At 29.2% G+C, this 20,929-nt stretch overlaps 2 protein-coding genes across 2 annotated transcripts; one reads left to right on the plus strand and one right to left on the minus strand.

Annotated features, from left to right (window-relative positions):
• Nucleotides 1-33: 33 nt before the first annotated feature.
• On the minus strand, nucleotides 34-17,139 carry LOC108565390 (dual specificity protein phosphatase 15). The gene is made up of 6 exons (XM_017924816.1): nucleotides 17,114-17,139; nucleotides 16,830-17,010; nucleotides 8,663-8,787; nucleotides 8,418-8,589; nucleotides 3,207-3,507; nucleotides 34-1,685 (listed from the first exon to the last, which is right to left on the minus strand). The coding sequence occupies exons 1-6, from the start codon at nucleotides 17,137-17,139 to the stop codon at nucleotides 1,531-1,533; spliced, it is 960 nt and encodes a 319-aa protein (XP_017780305.1). The 3' UTR covers nucleotides 34-1,530.
• A 427-nt stretch (nucleotides 17,140-17,566) lies between these two features.
• Nucleotides 17,567-18,862, plus strand: LOC108565391 (SLIT and NTRK-like protein 6). The gene has a single exon (XM_017924818.1). It carries the CDS (start codon nucleotides 17,567-17,569, stop codon nucleotides 18,860-18,862), a length of 1,296 nt encoding a protein of 431 aa, XP_017780307.1.
• The last annotated feature ends 2,067 nt before the right edge of the window (nucleotides 18,863-20,929 follow it).

A 20,929-nucleotide genomic window follows, 5' to 3' on the forward strand; every position in this document is an offset into this window, starting at 1 on the left:
GTAGTTTAAAATGCGTTTATTTCATAAACTATATATTTAATATTTAATACTTGCTATATCTGCAATATATATATATTTATATAAAACATCTTCATTCAAAATTACTTCGCTTTCTTCTCTGTTAATTACATTATGTACACGTATGTAGCCACAACATCAAAATCATCGTTGTTCTCTTCTCTAAAATAAAAAAATGATTGCTTCTGTTTATTAGTAGACGGCGCTAAACGAACAGGAGAATGAAACAATATAAATATTCTCTGAGCATGTTGGTCCATCCCTTTCCAGAAAGTAAAGGAATCGAACTGAATCATCATCATCGGTGATTAATTACATAACATCGGTAACAAGTGTACTTTCTTTCCAACAACTTCATCATCCGTTACTGGCTTTTAAGCATGAATTTTCGAGGCAGCATTTTAATGTTACTTTGCACCAAGTCCGATCGTTCGTCTGTGAAAACGTGAAACTTTCACAATAATTACAAAAATATAAATTTCACGTTTTCATACGATCGTCAAACTCGAGTGCTTTGATCACAAGTAATTTTAACAATTTGAATTTTGCATTTTAAAACTTTACCTTACAATTAAATAATGTTGAAAGTGTTGTAAATAAGGCTAAAAATCTTCCTAAAACCTAATTTAGTCCAACCATTTCATTTCGAAAATAGGGCTTTTCTTAAAATCCGCTTTAAAATTCGCATTTCCAACAAAATATGTGTTTAAAACTTTATAACTATCAATGTTTTATCACTAGCATTATCATCATTGAATAAATATAATTAACAATAAGTGAAATCGTTCGTGAGTGAATGTTTGCATCAAGGAAACCGAAAATAAAGTTCACTTGTTACATAACTAGACTTAATAAATAGAATATCATCACTAAATTATTTGATTGTACTTAAATGAGCACAGATTATTATGAATATGTAATATAATATATTTATTTTATTCTCTTTGGATATGCTTGGATATGAACGAAATGTATGCTTCGACCTCGTTGACCTATTTGCAATTGCGAGGCGCTGTTTCAACCGCTGCTTTCCGTTTTCTTCAAATGTTCATTAGGCGCTAAAAGAAAACCCGAACGAAACTTATAATTAATATCAACCGTTTTGAGCTATTAGGAACCATTCTAAAAGATTGCTTTTCACAACTATTCAAATCGAAATAATAGTTTTTTTTATTAAATTTTGTAAAGGCTCCAAAAATTATCGATTTCTTAGTTTTTTCTTCCTTTTATAAATACTAAAAATTAATTATTGCTTAAGTTTCGGGACGTAAATGGAAATGGACTCTAAAAAAACGAAATAGTCTTCGCCGAAAAAGCAGCACTCTTAAATCTCGTATTAACATTTCTTGCATTTGTTCAAATTTTTGTGCAAAATATATTACGTTCTTTTTGTTTACTTCCTTAAAAACGGTGGAGGGACTTTTTGTTTTTTTTTCTTCTTGTAAGCGATTGGCAGCGTTACAACAATGTAATGGTTTATTCTTCGCTGAGGATGTATCCGAGTGGCCAAGGCTATGTTCCAGTAACTTCCTTCAACGGGACGTGCCTGGTGACTGTTCTTCTTTTGATTGGTGATACAGGCGGACTTGGATGGGGTGTTGCTGGAGCGGTTAAATTTCCACTGGTTAGATCCACTCTGGATGTGGATCGGGACGGAGGGGCAGAACCTACGAAAAATATCATTATTACTTTAATTTCATTTTATGTATAAAAAACAACATTAAAAAGTTATAGATTAACTGTGTAATGTTGTACGTTCGGATGAACATCGAGTATGTTCCTGCGAACGAACATATAGATAAGCATCTAGATAAATAGGAATTTACCACTTAGCGTAATATGTGTAACAATATCTTAGATAGTCCTTTAATATTCTGAGTAAAATGTAAAACTACATACCAAATCTAGAATATTCTGCACAGCCATTTACTATAAATTACTCTTAATTTATATGTATTGTATAATATTTATTCATTTGAATAATTATTTCTTATCTTTATTGAACAATATGAACTTTAGAGTAAGAATCGTATGGCATATTGTTGTTATCTTATTTAATAATTGAAATATCATATGTTGTATGCAAATATTTTAATTCTGACCTTTAATTCCAAGAAATTGTTGTGAATAATTACAAGAAAATGTGCTGTGATATTGATCATATCATAAATTTATTATGCACGCATTTTTTCCCGACAAATGAGAAATTCAATTACACATGTATATTGCAGATATGCCATATTTCCAAGTTTGATTTAATAATTTACTTATAAGGAAGATCAGAGATTTTTCTAGCAAATAAATAAGAAATCTCTATTCAAATTAATAACTTCATAATTAAACTACACTGAATAATTTTTCTCTCAAAATTACTATTTACATTGAATTTATACTAGAAAATATACAAATTTGATTGTTATTTTTATCTATATAATCTAAATTAATTTTAAATAATATGTTATTTGCAATCAAATTAGACAGAAATTTTTAATCTAAAATATTTTTTATAAATGGAAAAATAAAAGTAATAATGTTGAAATTGTTAAATTTAATATAATAGTTTATAAAATATAGTATTAATTACTTTTTGGAGATATTCGAATAATACTTATACTTCTTTAAACTATATTCTAGCTATTGATTGGTTTAGTTAAAGCAATTGCATTTTTTATAATTATTATAATATTGTTTGGTATATAACATAATGTGGGCAAATGCGGCTCTAAGTTGAATTAAGTGTGACTCTCATTGATATTATGCATGCCCATCCCTGGTATATATGATTATTTAATATTCATTTGATTGTTATATTTGAGTCATTGACTTTGATACTAAGAAGCTGAACTTAACAATTAGAAGAAATTGTATTGTAGATGCTTTGATATTGATCGCGATATAAAAACTGGTCTACACGCAAATCATTTATTGCACGTTATGTTAGAAATACTTAGAATAAAAACGATCTGGGTGACCTAATATTCGTTACAACTCAAAGTTAGGTAATTTAGCATAGTCGAAAGAGAACATTTTACTAAAAGCAAGTTTGAACCTTGTGTTTTGTTCCATTAGGCGATTAACGATGATGCCCCCCATCTGAACATGAATAAAGCGCATGCAAAAGTTGATACTGGCAATTGAATACCATCAGTGGACTATAACAGACGTAAAATTAAATATGCTTTCATTACCGGTGTAGGTGTGTAAACCGGCAGGACCTGATCTCGGTCTCAAGCTCGTCACGCTCGGACTCCTCGAGACACTCGAGGTCCTCGCATCCGTTTGAGATCTGCTACTTCTACGCCGTGACCTTCTGGTTTCTGAAGTCCTGCAGACACCCGTGGGACACTGCTGTCCCATGACGCATCTACCATCGCAGATTGTACGGGAGAGCAATAGCTGCTCGTAATTATTTAGCATAAGGGCGCACTGCTCCTCGTCGAGGGTCACCAATGCCAAACTGGGGAATCGCTCCTTCAGCCGTCTGCGTTCCTGCAAACAATACACTTAACGTTAATGGATGCACCCTGAACAATCCAATCAATATTAATGTAAATCTCCTAGTTAAGCATCTAAAGATTTCATGATTTACTGCTGAAAACCATCGTTATTTTCATTGCGACCGTTGGGAACTATCGAAATAACGAGAGTTGAATTGTATACAGTAATTTTAGGTAGGTAGGGTCGGTCAACCTGATTGAGGTTGGGCTAGTTATCTTCTTGCCAAATATTATTGCACGCACGAAACCATTTATGTTCAGACATGCGATATTTCATGCGTGCTGTATTACTTATTAATGGCGTAATCCCAGATTTATATTCTTTCGCGTTTACAAGCACAATGAACCTACTTTTGGAGACCATTTTGAATCAGAACTATGTAGAACAACATATACATCTCATTAAATATGCTGCACCGGAAAAAGGGATACCCGGCCTTCATTTTAATACATTAACATTTATGAAAGTATTATGACATAAGTAACATGTAACGTTAATTAAATTACCACACGATTTGTCCCAGAATAAAAAAATATATTGTATTTTTTATGCGAAAAAAACGACTAAATGATAAATTTACATATTCTAATTAAATAATTATTATATAAAACTATTTAGAATGATATTACAAGAATCATAAAATTTATAAAAATGTATACACATTTTTTTGTAAGGTGGCTAGAATCGTTGCATCAAAAATCGGGACATGACTCGGATTTTTCATTAGATTCTGTGAAACTAGACATTATGTCTCTCTTATTATATGTTTCAGGAAAACCGAGACATTAATCAAAAATAGAGACAAGTCTCGAAAAATCAGGACGTATGGTTACATTAGTCGGGTCGTTACATACAATTATTGCCAGGGCGACTGTTAATAATTAACGTACTCGTATATAATTGTAAATAACTTAAGGTAAGCATTTAGTATTTTATGAAGTTGTGTGGAATTAAGACTTGTTGTTATTCGCTTATATTTATATAAGTTTTGACTTGGCAAAAGCTATTGGTTACTCAGCCAAGTACTTGTTGCTAGATATATTTGGGAATATAGTAAAAATTTCATGATACTGTTTGTATTTATTTCCCTTTTATATATATTCTTTACAGATCAAAGATTTACTTAATTGTTATCTTTATTATACTATTTAATATATGTAATTCGAAGGTTAAATAACAAATCTTTTATAACAAAGATAACTTATTGTTCGTATTACTTATTTTTAATAACATTATATAATATATATATATATTGAGTTAAATTACCTTTTTTCCTTCAGTAATGATCGTCAACCCCGAACCCATTACTATTGTGACTTCAAACGTCCATTGTACTATGCAGACTGATTGTACACACATGACCCATAAGTTCTCTTTCTTCCAAAGAGTCCAGTCTATTATTATTTTTTTACAAGCTTGAAGACGTTATTAGATCTATATTTCTGTCCTCGAGATTTCACATCTTTCAAGATTATTATTTTTCTGTTTTTTTTTTGGAAAATATTAGGGTAAATATTGAGGTAACTGCGTAAATTGATTCTTAGAAGTATTTGTTCCAATCTAGAACTTCTTATTGGCTCATTTCCAAAATTGGAATTGATTCGTTTTATTCTTAGTATGATATATTTTAGCTCATATACAGCATGTACACCTTATATAGGTTTAAGTTCTTTACAATACAGTTGTTCCAGTATCATATTAACTATAATGAAGACATATAAGAAAATAATAATTATTATATTTAATTATTTTACAATTAAATATAAAAGACCATAGTGTTTCAGTCCAAGAAATACAATTTATCTAATTAATAGATTTTACTCAATAAAATTGAATACTAGTTTAGATCATAAAAGGTTAAGAAATGGTTCAACTAGCTTGTATTAAATGCGCATTTTGTGACTATGAACTTTGAGGATAATCTATTTTGAGATTAGACATGCAAATTTGATTTCATAATAAATATTATTATATAACATAGGTTGGCATCTATCAGAAAGTTGCCGTTCGACAGATTACGAAAGTTAAACTATTCTGCTTATTGTCATAAATAGAATATTTCTATAATAGAAAAACTGAATTAGGAAGAATATGTTGTTTTCCGCCTAATATCTTAGTGTATACAATTGTACAATTAATATTAATACTATTTTCAATCTGAAGTTTATTGGAAACTATAAGTACGAACTTGTTGGGTGTGGTACAATGCAATATGGCTTAGTTGTGCGAACATCCCAAGTTTATATGCACTTAGTTATTCAGTGCATCAGACTGTTTGGAAACTTCGACAAATTTGATTGGAATTTGAATGTGTACATCGAACTTCTGATTTAGTTTTATTAGTATAATACGAATACAATTTACAAAATGTATTGATCGTTGAAAGATCGCCTGTGAAGAATAAATGTCAACAATTTTCAAATGTGTTTTACCATGTAATTTGATTATTTAATATGTACAGAAATACTTATATGGTATCTATAATCTAGGATATATCTCACAATCATTTAACTAAACACGCAAGTATTTAAAACTATAACCTCGTTAACTTGTATATATAATTAAAGTAAATACACAAATGATTTTTTTAATAATTTCTTGTAAACAATATTATATTTCTCTGAGATTTATTTAAATTTTGTTAAGTTACAAATAATGTATTAATTTTTTCGAAGTTACAAGTCACAATTATAGTCAAATAAATTACGATTTTACCTTTTTTATCAATAATTTTAGAATTTTCAATTAACAATGATTTTATAAGTTTGACCTAGTTTGATTTCCTTCTTATTAAATAGTTTTACTTGTACTTTTTTTTATGTAAAATATAAATATTATACAATTATTTATGGTCCCTATTTATTACAACGTATTGCAATCTAAAATTACACTCATAAATATTGGCTAGAAGATTTATTTAGGTCGATAAAGAAGAAAGCAATATTAATAATAAATCAATATAAACGTTTGTAATTTAATGTATTTTTTTATAGCAAACAGCCTTTATGTATCTCCCCTTTGTGAACGTAAAAAAATGTATATGATGAAAGGCATAATAAAAGGAAGCAAACGCAAAGCCTCATTTCATTGCTAAGGAAGTAAAAGTTGTAATTTGAATAAGTTGTTGTTATATACGTTAGTAAAATATATGTAATTGATGTAATAAAAGCTGTTCATCCTCGTGAACGGAGGAAAAAAGTTGAGCAAGAATTTGTGAAATAATTCTAAGCACGTTTCTTCATACCCATTTTCCACATCTTTGTCCTCTGTCTGCGCCATATATACGTTTTAGAAGACACCTCCGACTGTCTTAGACAATCTAATTAACGTTACAACGCGCCGGGATTTCAGTCACATCCTATTAATTCTCAATTTACCAGCTTAACATTTACCATTAACGTTTTTACTTGGCTTCCGCCTGAACACCATTAATACCAATTTCCAAAATTCGCACCCTACCCTTGACCTCCTTCATAATATAGGACATGTATATTATGGACAATTATTCGATATTGATTATGTTTCTTTAGCGATTCAATTGAAAATTTATTTTTTTTTTGTGTAATCGGCGATCTCTGCTGTCAGCTAAGGTGATTTATGAGTATCATTCAAACACGTGCGAAGCACAATTTGCGTAAATGGTTGATTAAAAACGTGAGTATACGAAAACTGATTCTTCCATTCATTATTGCTATGTTGTTCATTTGGCTGTGTTTGCGTGTTGTAGACATTCTCATTTATATCGTTACGGCTACGAACGAATAACTCTGAATGAACTTTTAATCGAATCGTATTAATTTAATGCGAGCCGAGCTGACTGGAAATTAATTAACTTCATCATACGAATGCCGTAAATTCTAACACATCAAAGAAAACTATAAAATCATAAACATGTTCAGTGTTGCGCTGCTTTTGAACAAAAAATATCTTAAAATGTATAAAGTTTTTCATTTAAATTAATTAGAAAATTTAATAATTATTTATATATAAGAAAAATGTACTTCAAAAACTACATTTACATATTTTTTACACGATTTTTGTAATTGAATTTTATATTTCACATTAATCATTGAATTCGTAATTATAAACATCTCATTTGTAAATAGTTTAATTATATAACAAATTATACTATTAATTTTGTAGCGCTTTATTTTATAATAGTGAACTTGTTTTTTTTAAATTTTAGTAAGAGAATTAGTTCACTAATTAAAGTAATTAATTAAGTTTTATTAAACTATTGCAGATTCTTAAGATAATTTTCTTAATTATTTTTTTTTAAACTTCAATTCTATTCTACTTCAGTTTTAGACTTGAATTTTTCGATGATTCTAAAATAATATGTTTTCTATAAAAGAATTTGTTATGTTTCGAAAAAAAATAATAAAAATCAATTTATTATTAAAGCATTGAAACCAAACAAATTGGATTGGAATTCGTTGAATAAATAGTAACTCCGTTAATAATTGAAGCTTGGAAACGAAATAAACTGGTTATTAAAATATCCGCAATATTTGATGCACATATGTTATTTTTTATTTTCAATTAAACGAAATACAAACGCGAGAATTTCGAGTACGAACAAATATGTGAAATTTCATATAAAATCGATGCGAGCAAATAAAATTAAGCAAATGAGTAACTCGTAAACTGATTACTATTGTTTTACATTCTAGGGTCGTGGGTTCCTTTTTTTTTGTCAAAGCGAAATGAATTATAGATCGGAGTCGGAATTTAATTCAATTTTCTGCGGAACTGAACGGATGCGAAACTTTCAGTTTTACTTTTTGCTCTCTGTCGCCCGGTCGTCCCTCTTGCATAAGCAATTTTATCGCTAGAACTCGATTAAAGCCTTTACAAGATTATAATTTATGCTGAAAAAAAAACTAACTTATAATTCCTACCTCAAGCAGTTTAGAGTCTTCGAAATCCTGGAGTTGCTTCTGGAAACCGAGGTTGGGATTCGCTACAGCCCTGCCTGCTCTTACTACTTTCAGCGCCTCCTTCCACGAGAGATTCGTGCAAGTCATGATGTAGGCCACAGCCACAGTAACGCTCCTCGACATTCCGGCCAGACTGAAAAAAAGTTAGAAAAAAACAAATGGATTAGAATAAAGGAAATTTCCAAATGAGTATCACTCTCGCTTACCAATGGATTAAAACGTTCCCTTCCCTTAACCTGGCCGCATGGATGAAATCGTTACAGAGGGGAAAGTATTGCGTTAAATTTTGATCAGGAGAGTCCGAGGCCAGAACGCAAAGGTAGTGCTTATCCTGAAATAAAAGAAAGATAAGAGAGAGGCTGTTGAGATGTCCGTATGGGATAAAACCGGATTAGTTCCAGAAGTAAAACGGTCGTAACATTTGAAAACTTGCTAAATTATTCAGAGCGCCGGCTGGCTGCGGCCATAACAATGATGAAATGTTACCTTTTACTCTTTGTCACGACCTGTTAAAAAGGCTGTATCTCTGTGCGATGCCATAGATACGGTCAAATTGAATTGGTCTCTCCGAAGTTTCTGTTTTGATTCGATTCTGGCACAAGTCTATATTTAGAAACTTTACTTCTCCTTTTAACTATGTCTATTTTCAATCAACTAACACTTACGAGTAAAGTTTGTAAAATATAACAGAAAACTAAAATAAATATTTATTCTATAACTTTCTTTCCTTTCACATTTCATATAAAATTTTAAAATTTAATAAAAATATTAACTCTGAAAATATGAATTAAAACCTATGGTCAATAGTCCTTATTATTATCATAAAACAAGCCTATCACTTTCAAACATATATTACTGAATTGGATTAATGTTTAATTTATTGTAAACAATCGGACAATGAACATAATATGTTGATATAAAACGCAATTTGCAAGTTCATGTAAGATGTCTATAATTTTTCACAACTTTAATTGATGATTGATTATTCATTAAGATACACAGCCTTCTGTAAAAGTTTCATCATATGCTGCAATGTTTTTCCTGACTAAATAAATTTGATTCTGTATAGTGTTATCAGAATTATCTCGGGAGCCTGTGTATTAAAACTGGTAGAAAAAATCCTTGAAAGTTTGCTTGTTTCGTGATTAATAATTGCAATATATTTATATTAATTTGTTTATAAAATTGTAAATTCTTGCGGAAATTAATATGTGAATTTCTTCAACAATTAGTGGACTTGTATACGTTTATTAATTATTTCATTTTTTTTAATGGGACTTCAGTGGTTACTCGAAAGGAACTGTCTTGCTATTAATACAGTAGAAGTAGCTGCTTAATGCAGCATCTTTACTATTATGCATTTTATATAAAATCATAGATTATTTACCTAGTTTTGATATTCAACTAAATTTGAACTACGTATACTAATGTAAAATGTTTTATTTCAATATAAATTAAAATATAGAAATAAAAAAAATAATTTCATACACCTACAAAATAATACTTTATATATCGTTATAATAAAGATAGAAATTTAACGTGAAATTATACATCAATATTTAATATTTTCGAAAGTATTCGTTGTCGGAACTGTTGATTAATCTGTTCAAATAATACAATGGATACTAAAGGCAACTTGAAATCAATGTATTATTTAGCCTATCTGAGCTCATCTTGTAACTATTGTATATTAATACATATGTAATAAAAAATAATGTTAAAATAAAATTGAAAATAAAAATTTAAAATGAAACATTACATAGAAACGTCCCAATTTTATTTTGACAAATGACAGAAATGAAAGAAAAAAAAACTATTTCATTTTCAGAAGTGAAAAGTCGTGTATTAAAAATATTCTGAATGTTAAAAATTCATTACGTACGCATTAAAAGCGTCATTTTGAAATATTATATTTTGTGTGACAAACGCAGTACAATGCTCGTATTCAGCATAGTCAACGTCAAAAGCTTTTGTATCTAAAAAATGAAAATTGAAACAATAGTGTCTAGCGTTACAATGGACATTCATATTATTCCAAGAATATATACGTTCACTATTTTGTATGTAGATGACACAGAGAACGCTCGTAATTAAAAATATTTGTATCGATTCGACTATTAATAATAACATGTAACGCATGGACGTGTAACGCATCTAATATAAATCAACGCGTTGAATATTTCAAGTGTCAAGATATTATAATAACTGACAGTTACAATGATGATACGTTTATAATAAATAATAATACACAATACACGTACATTTATTTTAAGTACAGCAACAAGTGTATTTTATTAAAAAAAAAACATAATAATTCCTATGTTCCAAAATAAGTGTCAAATTTCATAATGAAATATGCATATATAACGTGTATTTTCACAACTAAACTATAGCATAAAATGGAAAATTAACACTTATAAGTAACATTTAGCAAATTAGTAACTATAAACGGTCAAGTTCCTGACGTGCTAACAATGTGAACGCAGTTTGTCCTTGGTCATGTGAGGAAGCTTGTAATCGTTGCCTCCTTTATGAAGGCATGGTTTAATTTAATATACTTCTGCAATATAATGAAAGCACTGTCTAGTTTTTTCTGCGGTTATTTCGTCCCATGGTTTATACACGTCCAGGATGAGTTCATCAATACTGGACGGGGACTCTTTGTGTTGTAATGATTGAATGGCGTTAAAGAAACCCAAATGTAGGACATTGAAATCAGGGTTGTATGGTGGTTGACAAATAATTCTTATGTTCCTCCCATTTTCAGAACCAGCGCGAACAACTTCTTCATCATCAATATTGCAATATGGCATTATCTTGCTGGATTTTGATTGGCAATTCTACCAAGTTCTAAAGTTCTACCAATAATAGGCCATTTTTCTTTTATCACGGGAATGAATTTCTCTGTAATTATTCGAATATAGACTTTTTGGGTAGTTTTTGCAAAAACGACCGTAATAATGAACCTTAAACAAATTGTCAGCGGGTAAAAAAACAAACTAACAATTATTACAAAATTTTACTATTTTCACAAATTTGAAACTTCAAGCGGCTACTAGAGGCACATTTTCCATGTTTAATTTAAAACTAAAATCGGACAATTATTTTGGTCAATAATAATACAATAATAAAAATTAAATTAAACTCCTGCAAAATCTTATTGACCATAGATGTTTCTATCCTGTTTTATTATTATTGTTAATTTTACTGATGCAATAAAGATTATTATCAATACCATTGCTGTTAGATTTTTTATTTGCAATTAATTTTTTTTTCTTTATCTTGCCTGTCGTGTGCAATACTCCTTTACACTAATGGATTATTTCTAATTATAAAAATATGAAGAAGAAGAAGTAGTAAAGCTTTATAGCTGCGAGACAATGTAAGAAAATTACATTAAGGCCGGAAGGACTTTTATTTCTTATTCTACTCGGCACTTATTACGAAGCCTCATAATTTTATGTTTGTTCATTCTTCCTGAGCTTGGCAACAGTATGCAAATAAGGTTTTATGTTTTCTCGTAGATTATGATAGGTTTCCTTCCATACCCAAAGTAAACGTTGATGAAGAGCGGCACAAGAAAGATAAAAAATTATGCTCTCACAGACTTGCAAATATTAAGATTTACCCAGAGACTATACAAATATAAACATAATAGACGTATTTGCTTTATTCTAAAATGTACATCTGTAATGAGATCTTATAATATAACTTTAAAATTATGTGTAAATGTTTGTACTTGTTGCGTATCCTTTTAAATGCTACTTATCTGAAATCAGCAAATGGTAAAAAAATCTTTCATTTTAATTAACTTTTGTAAATTATGATGACAAATAGTTCAATTAACTTATAATGTGATCGCGATCTACTTGATCTATTGAAATTAAGTGTTTTATCTCGTTTTACTAAAGTCAAATTTGAAATAATCATTTTTTTTCAAATCTTCGCGATGGACCGAAAAACTCTTCGGAATTGACTTTTTGACCTTAATTGACGTCTGCTTTAGTACATCGTTATTACTTACTTTTTGATGTGTATTAAGTATTTTCATATAAGTAAAATATTCTTTAAATAACTTTAATTTTCTTAATTTTCATCGATTAGTATTTACAGACAACTTAAATACAAAGCATATTTTAATACAATACATTTCATTGATACTCTTAACAAAATTAAGTGATAAAAACTATCAATATTATAAATGCACAAAAGAAATGATGATTTTAAAAGATTTATAGATATGAACGATGAAAAGTATGGAAGAAATTTAACTTGGCTCTAAAATCTGATTAAGTTGTGGAAATAACAAACAATTTTGGATATTGACATTAAAAATGATATTCGAAATCAGAATACAGTAATTGATGATAAACCGTGAAAACCGAGTAACTATTTATCAGATAATAAAAAAATTATTACCTTTAAGAAATTATAATTACAGGACAGGATATTTTTGTATATTCTATCTAAAGAGATTAAAATGTTAATTAAAAACTGAGCGGAAGTATACAATATTTTTTGTTTATTATTAATTAAGAAAACTTTAACGATAAAACTTTTAAATCAAATTAAATAATGGTGGAAACATGTTTTAATTTCTGATCTGAACTATTACTTAATAAATAACAACAATAACAGTCAATTTCTATTGACAAAAATCTTGATTATCTATTTAACAGAAATCAACTTGAAATTGAACTATTATAAGTTCCGCAATACTTTTGTATCATCGACATTTCCAATTACTTTATTATAAAAAAAAACAATTTGAAATCTAATTATCATAAATTCCGCATTACTTCTCCTTCATCTATAAGATTTTCGGATGCATTTGATGGCTTTCAGACTCCCATGCATTTCGAAACGAAACCCGAATACACTTGAAATTAATTCGGATTTATATTCTGGTTTAATTGCGTGCGCCCTGTGTAAACTCTGCTGCCTGGACAAATTGATGTTTGTTCGTTTGGCATTTAAATTCCGGGCTCGTCCTCTCTCTCGTCCTGCCTCCAAACTAAAAGCGGCATTATGAAATGAAAATCGATCCTATCTGGTTTGACACTAAAGCAAAACGTTTCAATCGTCCGATAATTAGTCGCATTTCATTTCAATGTAACTGGTAAAATTGTAACACGATATGTACAATCATGTGCATTTTATCAGCCGAGATGAAAAACCATAACGTAATACGAGCTACGAACAAAAGGGACTTTCCATCACGATTTTATGTTTTTCAAATACAAACAGTAATGCGATATTGTGACTCATGGAACTAAATAATTTAAACGTTTTTCTCATAACGCACATGTATTTTTTTGAATTAATTATTAATACCATTTTGTTCTTTGATTAATTCGATGATTGTAGATCGTTTATTATTCAATTCAAAGCTTGAATTCCATCATTTATTATTAATCCAATGAAACACACATGTTAATGGGTAATTTTTATATGAATTTAATATAATTTTCTTACAAACTCCCGGATTTACAAACAAAATTCTGCTGTAACTTGTTACAAGGAGATATATAGTGATAAAAAAAATAACTGTCCAAACAAAAATTGATAATTTCTTTAATAAAATATAATATTTTTGGAAGCTGTACTATCTGTTTTGTTGAATTTATTTCTTTTGTTGTGTTTTATTAAATAATTGTGATCTCTACATTCAAAAGTATTTGTAGGTAAATATTTTGTTTATTTTAATCTATTTTTTCAGTAATACGGAATTTAACATATATAAAAGTAAAAACCATGATAAAGTGTGGTAAAATAAGTATATTTAGATTTTTTTTAATTCCCCGACTTAAGAACAAATTCGACATACGAACAACAGTTTGGAATGGAACTAGTTCGTAAGTCGGTGGATACTTGTACTATTTTACAGAACAATATTTTAATGAAATAACATTAACAGATTATATGGAAAACTCTAAACGCATATCATTGATTTCCAACATTTCCATGAACAATTATGTGGAATGGCATGTCTATAGTCAATTAATGATATGCAAATAAACCTGTATATGCTGTAACCGTTTTATTGCGAATATTTTTCAAACGTCGATACTAAAGAGTTTCAATCATATCTACAGCATATAGGACTTAAAAATGCAAAAAATAAACTTGATTGTATAAAATTATTTTTATTTTACTCAATTATATTTTAGTTTCTTTTGAATTCGCAGCAATCAACGTGATGCAAAGTATTAATGTATAAATTGAGATGTAATATAATAAACTTCAAATTGTATGCCATAGAGATGAAGTTACTTTATGTTTATATGATAAATAGTTTTGGAAATATTCTTAGAAAATAGATACATTTTTTAAGAATTTTTACCTAATTTTATTGTAATATCTAAATAATAGGAAATATATACCAAAAGTCAAAAAAGTATAAACTAAGGCTACCTAAATTTTAATATTATTTAGTTCCTTTCTATGTACAGTGGAACCTCGCTTAACGAGTTTAATCCATTCCAAAATTTCCGGATTTTTACTCGTATAGTGAAACATATTAAAAAAATATACATATGTGTACACAAGTTTTAAAAATGATGTATCCAGGACTTCTCTTCGTTATGCGAAACGTCGCTCGTTAAGCGAGTCAATTTTCAGTATTTCCTTTGTAAAACATATGTGAATGTCGTCAATATTCAGATTTTTAATATTATTTATAGTTTGTGTAAATCAATCAATTAATAAAAAAAATAAATTATTTTAAAAATAAAATGCGATCTATTTCTAAAAAAGAAACAATTCAAGAGTTAACACACAAATGTATCATACTTAACCGTCCTCTACGCCAAATAGACAATTTCAATGTTAATAACAGAATTCAAACACTGCACATTGAATTAACAGAAACTTGTCAAAATTTAGTTTTTTTTTTCAATTTAGGAAAGAATTCTTAAAAGCATCACAGTTTTTTTAAAGCACTTAAATATGTCTGTTGAAATTATTTGTAATAAAAAAAACTGTAAATAAATTCCTTGAAACTTATATAACTTAAATTTGATTAATATTTGCATACCATTAATCAAGTTTAAGACATATGATGGATAGATGGAAGCAATATAGATTATATTTAAATATAATCAATACATATTATAACGTAAGTTACCAAGAAATTAAAAAAAAACTAGCATTTCTCTATTAAGGGAACGTTTTATCATTATCATAAATAATACAGGTAAAGTATTTGAGGACATCATTGGTTATTGAACTGCATTCTAGTAAATTCTACATTTAAGATTAGTAATTTAAAAGTAATTGCAGATCCAGATGACTAAATAAATGAAAAGACATGTTGTAATTGTTGCTTTAAAAGCTGATCGCGATTTCTAAAATTTGCTAGAACATTCTTTCATAAAGTTTGTAAGAAGTTGGAGAACAAAGATGGCAACATATCAGAAGCTTAAAAAATCTAAACACTCTGACAAAACGAGAACCCCTTTTAAAAAAAATAAAAAGACTGTCCCAATAAAGAGTATCTAAACATCCCGGATTGATATGTCATACATTTTTCTGCGACCCCCCCAAATATTTTCGCAACCCCCATTTTGAGAATCACTCCAACAAACCATTTATCATGATCCCAGAAAATCAATGCGGTCACTTGCAAAAGAATTCCTAACTCTCCGAACTTTAATCCCTTGGATTTTTATATGTGTAGCGTTTATGGGGAGAGGTCAATGAACAACCCTATAGCACAAAAAATCCTTGAAAGCTGCTATAGTTAGAGTAATGTCTGCTATGAATCATAATCACTTAATTCAAGCTTGTCGAAGATTTAGATCTCGTATAGAGGTAGTTATTGATGCTAACGGTGGTTTTATTGAATGATTTTATAATGTAATATTGTGTCTTCAATACTTAAAATTTTTCAGAAATAAAGTCTTATGTAGTACAGTGAAACCTCGCTTAACGAGTATAATCCGTTCCAAAATTTCCGGCTTTTTACTCGTATAGTGTAACAATTTTCCCCGTATAAATTAATGCAATAAGGCGTTTCATTTTGGAGTCATTTTTCTTACAATTTATTTTGCTCGTTAAACGAAATGCTCTTTATGCGACTTTCCACTGTATTTGTAAATTTTTTTGGCGAGCATAAATCTGTCCTCAAATACCTTACTCACTCTGTATACTTAAAAATTGGTTCTGTATTTATTTTAAGGTGTATATAATATACTTCTTAATCATTATCAAAATGTTAATTTAGAAAAAATTAAAAATATAACAAAAGGTAGAAATTATTTTTTGTATTATTGGTTAAGACATTTAAATATTCATTTAGTCGGTTAAAGAAATGAAATATTATATTTATTAAATAATTTAACTAACGAGTATAATAATAAATAATATATTTACCGAATGCATTCTTCTTGCAGCGTCGTGAACTGCCAAAATATGTGTAATATTGTACTTATTTAATTGAGCCGAATCCTTGGAGTCCCTATAATTCCCTATGTATAACCCAGGCAGGACCTGAAAACAAGAGAAAATAAATGTATTATCTTTCCAGATCGTATCTTCAATAAACAATTTTTTGCTGGTTCAAAGTACACCAAATATATTATTCACTATCTGATTATTGAATGAGAAATGAAACATTGTTTACTACTATAATCTTTGCGCATCGTAGCATTACTAACTGTTTAGTAAACAATTGTTGGACCATGAGCAACGATCACTTTTAATACAAACTTATCAATGGAATTATTCATTATTATATTGTCTTCAGGTTAAAGTAAGCTATATTTACCAAATAATTTGCACGAATCAATTCGATAGTTATTGTTTATTAATTGATTGTTGGACGATGGACGGTGATCTTTGAATGATCCTTAGTCAATGAAATTATTCATTGATAGATTAACATTGTTTTGGTTTCGGTTGGAATAAAAGGAGAATAATTTGATGGTCTTATTCAGTTCTCTCCGAGAATCGATCTTAGTAACAACAAGAGTTAATTTATATAATCAAGTGGTGAATTAAGTGCAAGAACAATGAATACTATACAAGTTTTAATTTCCTTTGGGCTTCTGATGGTTACTTCTGGGCAAGACTTGAATTGTCCTACATCGATCTGCGGAAAAAGAATTATAATGAACGAGTTGAGTTTAGTGAAAGTGGTCTGCGATCAGAAATATTTGGTCTTTAGAAATGTGAACGATACGGTTTTGCCTGTGGGTACATTCAGGATGTGCCTGAAGACCAATATTCTGGATCTGTCCAATAACAAGCTGGAAGCGATCAGAGCTGGAGCATTCTTGGGTTTAACTTCCTTAACGGAACTCTACTTATCCAATAACAGAATAGAAGAAATCGAACCGGGAACTTTCCACACTCTCTCCAAATTGCAAACGTTCACGATGACCGGAAACAGTATCAAAACTCTACCCGAATACGAATTCACGAGCCCCAAAATCAAATACTTTAACTTGAACAACAACAATTTGGACTACCTGCCCTCTACGGCTTTGGTGAATCTCAAGTATATAACGCTCTTGGATCTATCGATGAACGGTTTGGCAGAAATGGATCCAGCGTCCTTGATCAATGTACAACCTGGAGCTACCATAATCCTCAATAACAACAAGTTATCAAACATTTCCTTCAGAGTGAACACGACCGTTATCAAACCAAAGGTGTTTTCCATCTTGAAACTCTCTGGTAACCTCATCGCGACTCTAATGAGAGCCAGCTTAGGGCAGCTGTACAAGCTGAACTTGATCACGTTGGATTTGAGCTTCAATCAAATCAACTTCATCCAGAGCGGCGTTTTCCGTGACTTTGGTTCAATCGCAAATTTGTTTATAAGTCACAACGAACTGGATCATCTGAACGAGAACGTTTTTCGCGACCTGAAAAAATTGAAACTGCTGGATTTGTCATACAACAGGATCACCACCCAAGTGTTCGATTTGGTGTTGAGCGATACCATCAAATACTTGAATTACAGCAATAACAACATTGAAACTCTTGTGGATTTCAAGTGGGTTTACCACACGGCGAAGAAGGACATCGATTTGGATGTGAGCGCAAATAAACTCGATTACTTGGACGCCAATCGCTTCAGCTCTAAAGTGAGAAGGGTATCGTTAGCTCACAACAACTGGAAATGCAGTGTCCTATACAACATCATCCAGATTCTGGAGAGTCGTCACATCGCCGTCTACGAAGGAGATAACTACATGGTCGATAACGTTAATGGAATCCCTTGCAGATCGAACCACGGAAAGAAGTTTTCTTACACGAATTCAAGACACGAGAAGGCCAGGATGACCGCCCTTAACAACGCATCTGAAATTGATGACTTGATAAGTAACGGTTCAGGCGCAAACAATTTATCAAACATTCTTCTTGTATATATTATTGCCATCATCATTGTATTAGTGTAATTTGCATAAGTTTTGAACTTGAATAATGTATTGTTATATTAAATATTTTTATTTATAAATATAAATTTATTTAACAGATCTTTCCGCCCAATATAAATATATTTTTTAAAGAATTATTGCAATAACTTCATAATTTTATTTCTTTTAAAATTCTTGTAACCTTACATGTATTCATTAATTATTTTTGTTTAATTTTAAATAAATCTTATTTAATTATAAATATCCTTTCTTTATTAATTAAGGCTACTAACCATAAAAAATCCTTTAATTTATCACAGATTTGATATTAATAAAATATTTCAATTTAATTTAATTTAAAATTAAATTATTTGATAATTTGTTCTCATCTGGTTAACCCTTTTATTCCAAGTGATAACTATATCAACGTAGGTTTATTTATATTATATTCAAGGACAAAAGGATTAATTCGATTGTGAAAATTTAAGCTCTCTTGATTGTATTAATCCGGTCCATCATTTAAATATAGTTATCATCACTTAATCCTTATTATTATTGAATTTCATCGGAATTATGAAACATTGATTTTACATATAATTGCACACTCAACTATACTCGTTTCATTAACAACTATTTAATATTTCGTCAAAATATGAATAATGTTATTACATTTTTACACGTAGTTTATAGCTAATATGCTAATAAAATGATCCAAATTTCTATTAAATTTAAATATTTTATTTTTTAAACATATTAAATAAAAATTTCTACAAAAAAAAAGATATTTCTTTTCAATAGATTTAATTTAATCTTTGTTGCGTAATTATATCACATAATTCAAATAGATAGGATTTAAATCAATTTTAAAAAATAATCTTCTAGAAAATTAATTTCATCTGTATGATATGAACATGGTTTGGGTCTAGAAAATAATAGAAAGCGAAGTTGCGAAATGTGGTTAACCCGGCGCATCCACCGAATAACGCAGCGTAACATTTTCAAACTTTACTCGCTTCTAAATGGACCTGCTAAAAACTAATTTCACATGAATATTAAACAACAGAAACACTCATTATTTGAACTAATTTGACCTTGTGACTTGTGGTCCAGTGGTAATACCTTATATAAAGCGCTTCCACTAACATCTCGGACTATTTGAAACAATACTAATCAATGAACTAAATACAAATAAAAATAAACCGCATAAAAAGAGACTTGGCAAAAACTGATATTTAAATTTTCAAAATTAAAATTTAGTTTCTTTTAAAAATTTCAAACCGTGCTACAATGAATCCGAGATTGATTGATGCAGCACTGTGCGAGGTATATATATACACATTTTATTTTTGTGTTACAGTAATAAATTGTAATAATGTAATTATTATAATACAATTAAAAATACCGTATTTCTGACCGAAATTGTATTTGATCGATGGCGCACTATGCGAGGTATTGATATAAAAATAAAATTTGTTTTATAGTAATAAATTGTAATAAATGTAATATTATAATAAATTTAAAAAACACAGTCTTTCTGACCAAAATTTTCATATATTACTCACATATATTTTTTTAATAAAACTAAATTACTTAAATTTACTATTAGCATTGATTAAAAGGTAGTAATTACATTATAGAAGTGTAACATCAATATTTACCAAACAGTTGGTTTAGTTTCAAAAACAGAGTTTGGTTTAATTTGCTGCGGGAGATAGAGTTACTCGCTCATTAAGCATTTATTTCGCATCAACGACGTGTGTTAGGTTTAATGTCAAACATGGTCAATTAACAGAGGCACTTCCACGACTCTTTAAAAATGCACGCTCCAACATCTCGTTTTAACTACATCGCGTTGTAGGAAATCTCCTGAAATTTACACTTTATGCATGGAATAAATAATACAATAATCCAGTTTCATCCGTTGCTATAAAATCTCTTGCAAATTATTTTGATAACAAAATTTTGCTTCCTACAAAGTTGTAATGTAATTAGGATTAATTACATCTATTTACTTAGTTCGTATTTTTTATTAATTAATAGTCAATATATACATGATTTATTTAGTGAGTAAAAAATATTACGTGTCATTATGAAATTGCCTTTTATTTA

This window comes from Nicrophorus vespilloides, unplaced genomic scaffold (genome assembly GCF_001412225.1).
Source record: "Nicrophorus vespilloides isolate i.1.1-1 unplaced genomic scaffold, Nicve_v1.0, whole genome shotgun sequence".
NCBI lineage: Eukaryota > Metazoa > Arthropoda > Insecta > Coleoptera > Silphidae > Nicrophorus > Nicrophorus vespilloides.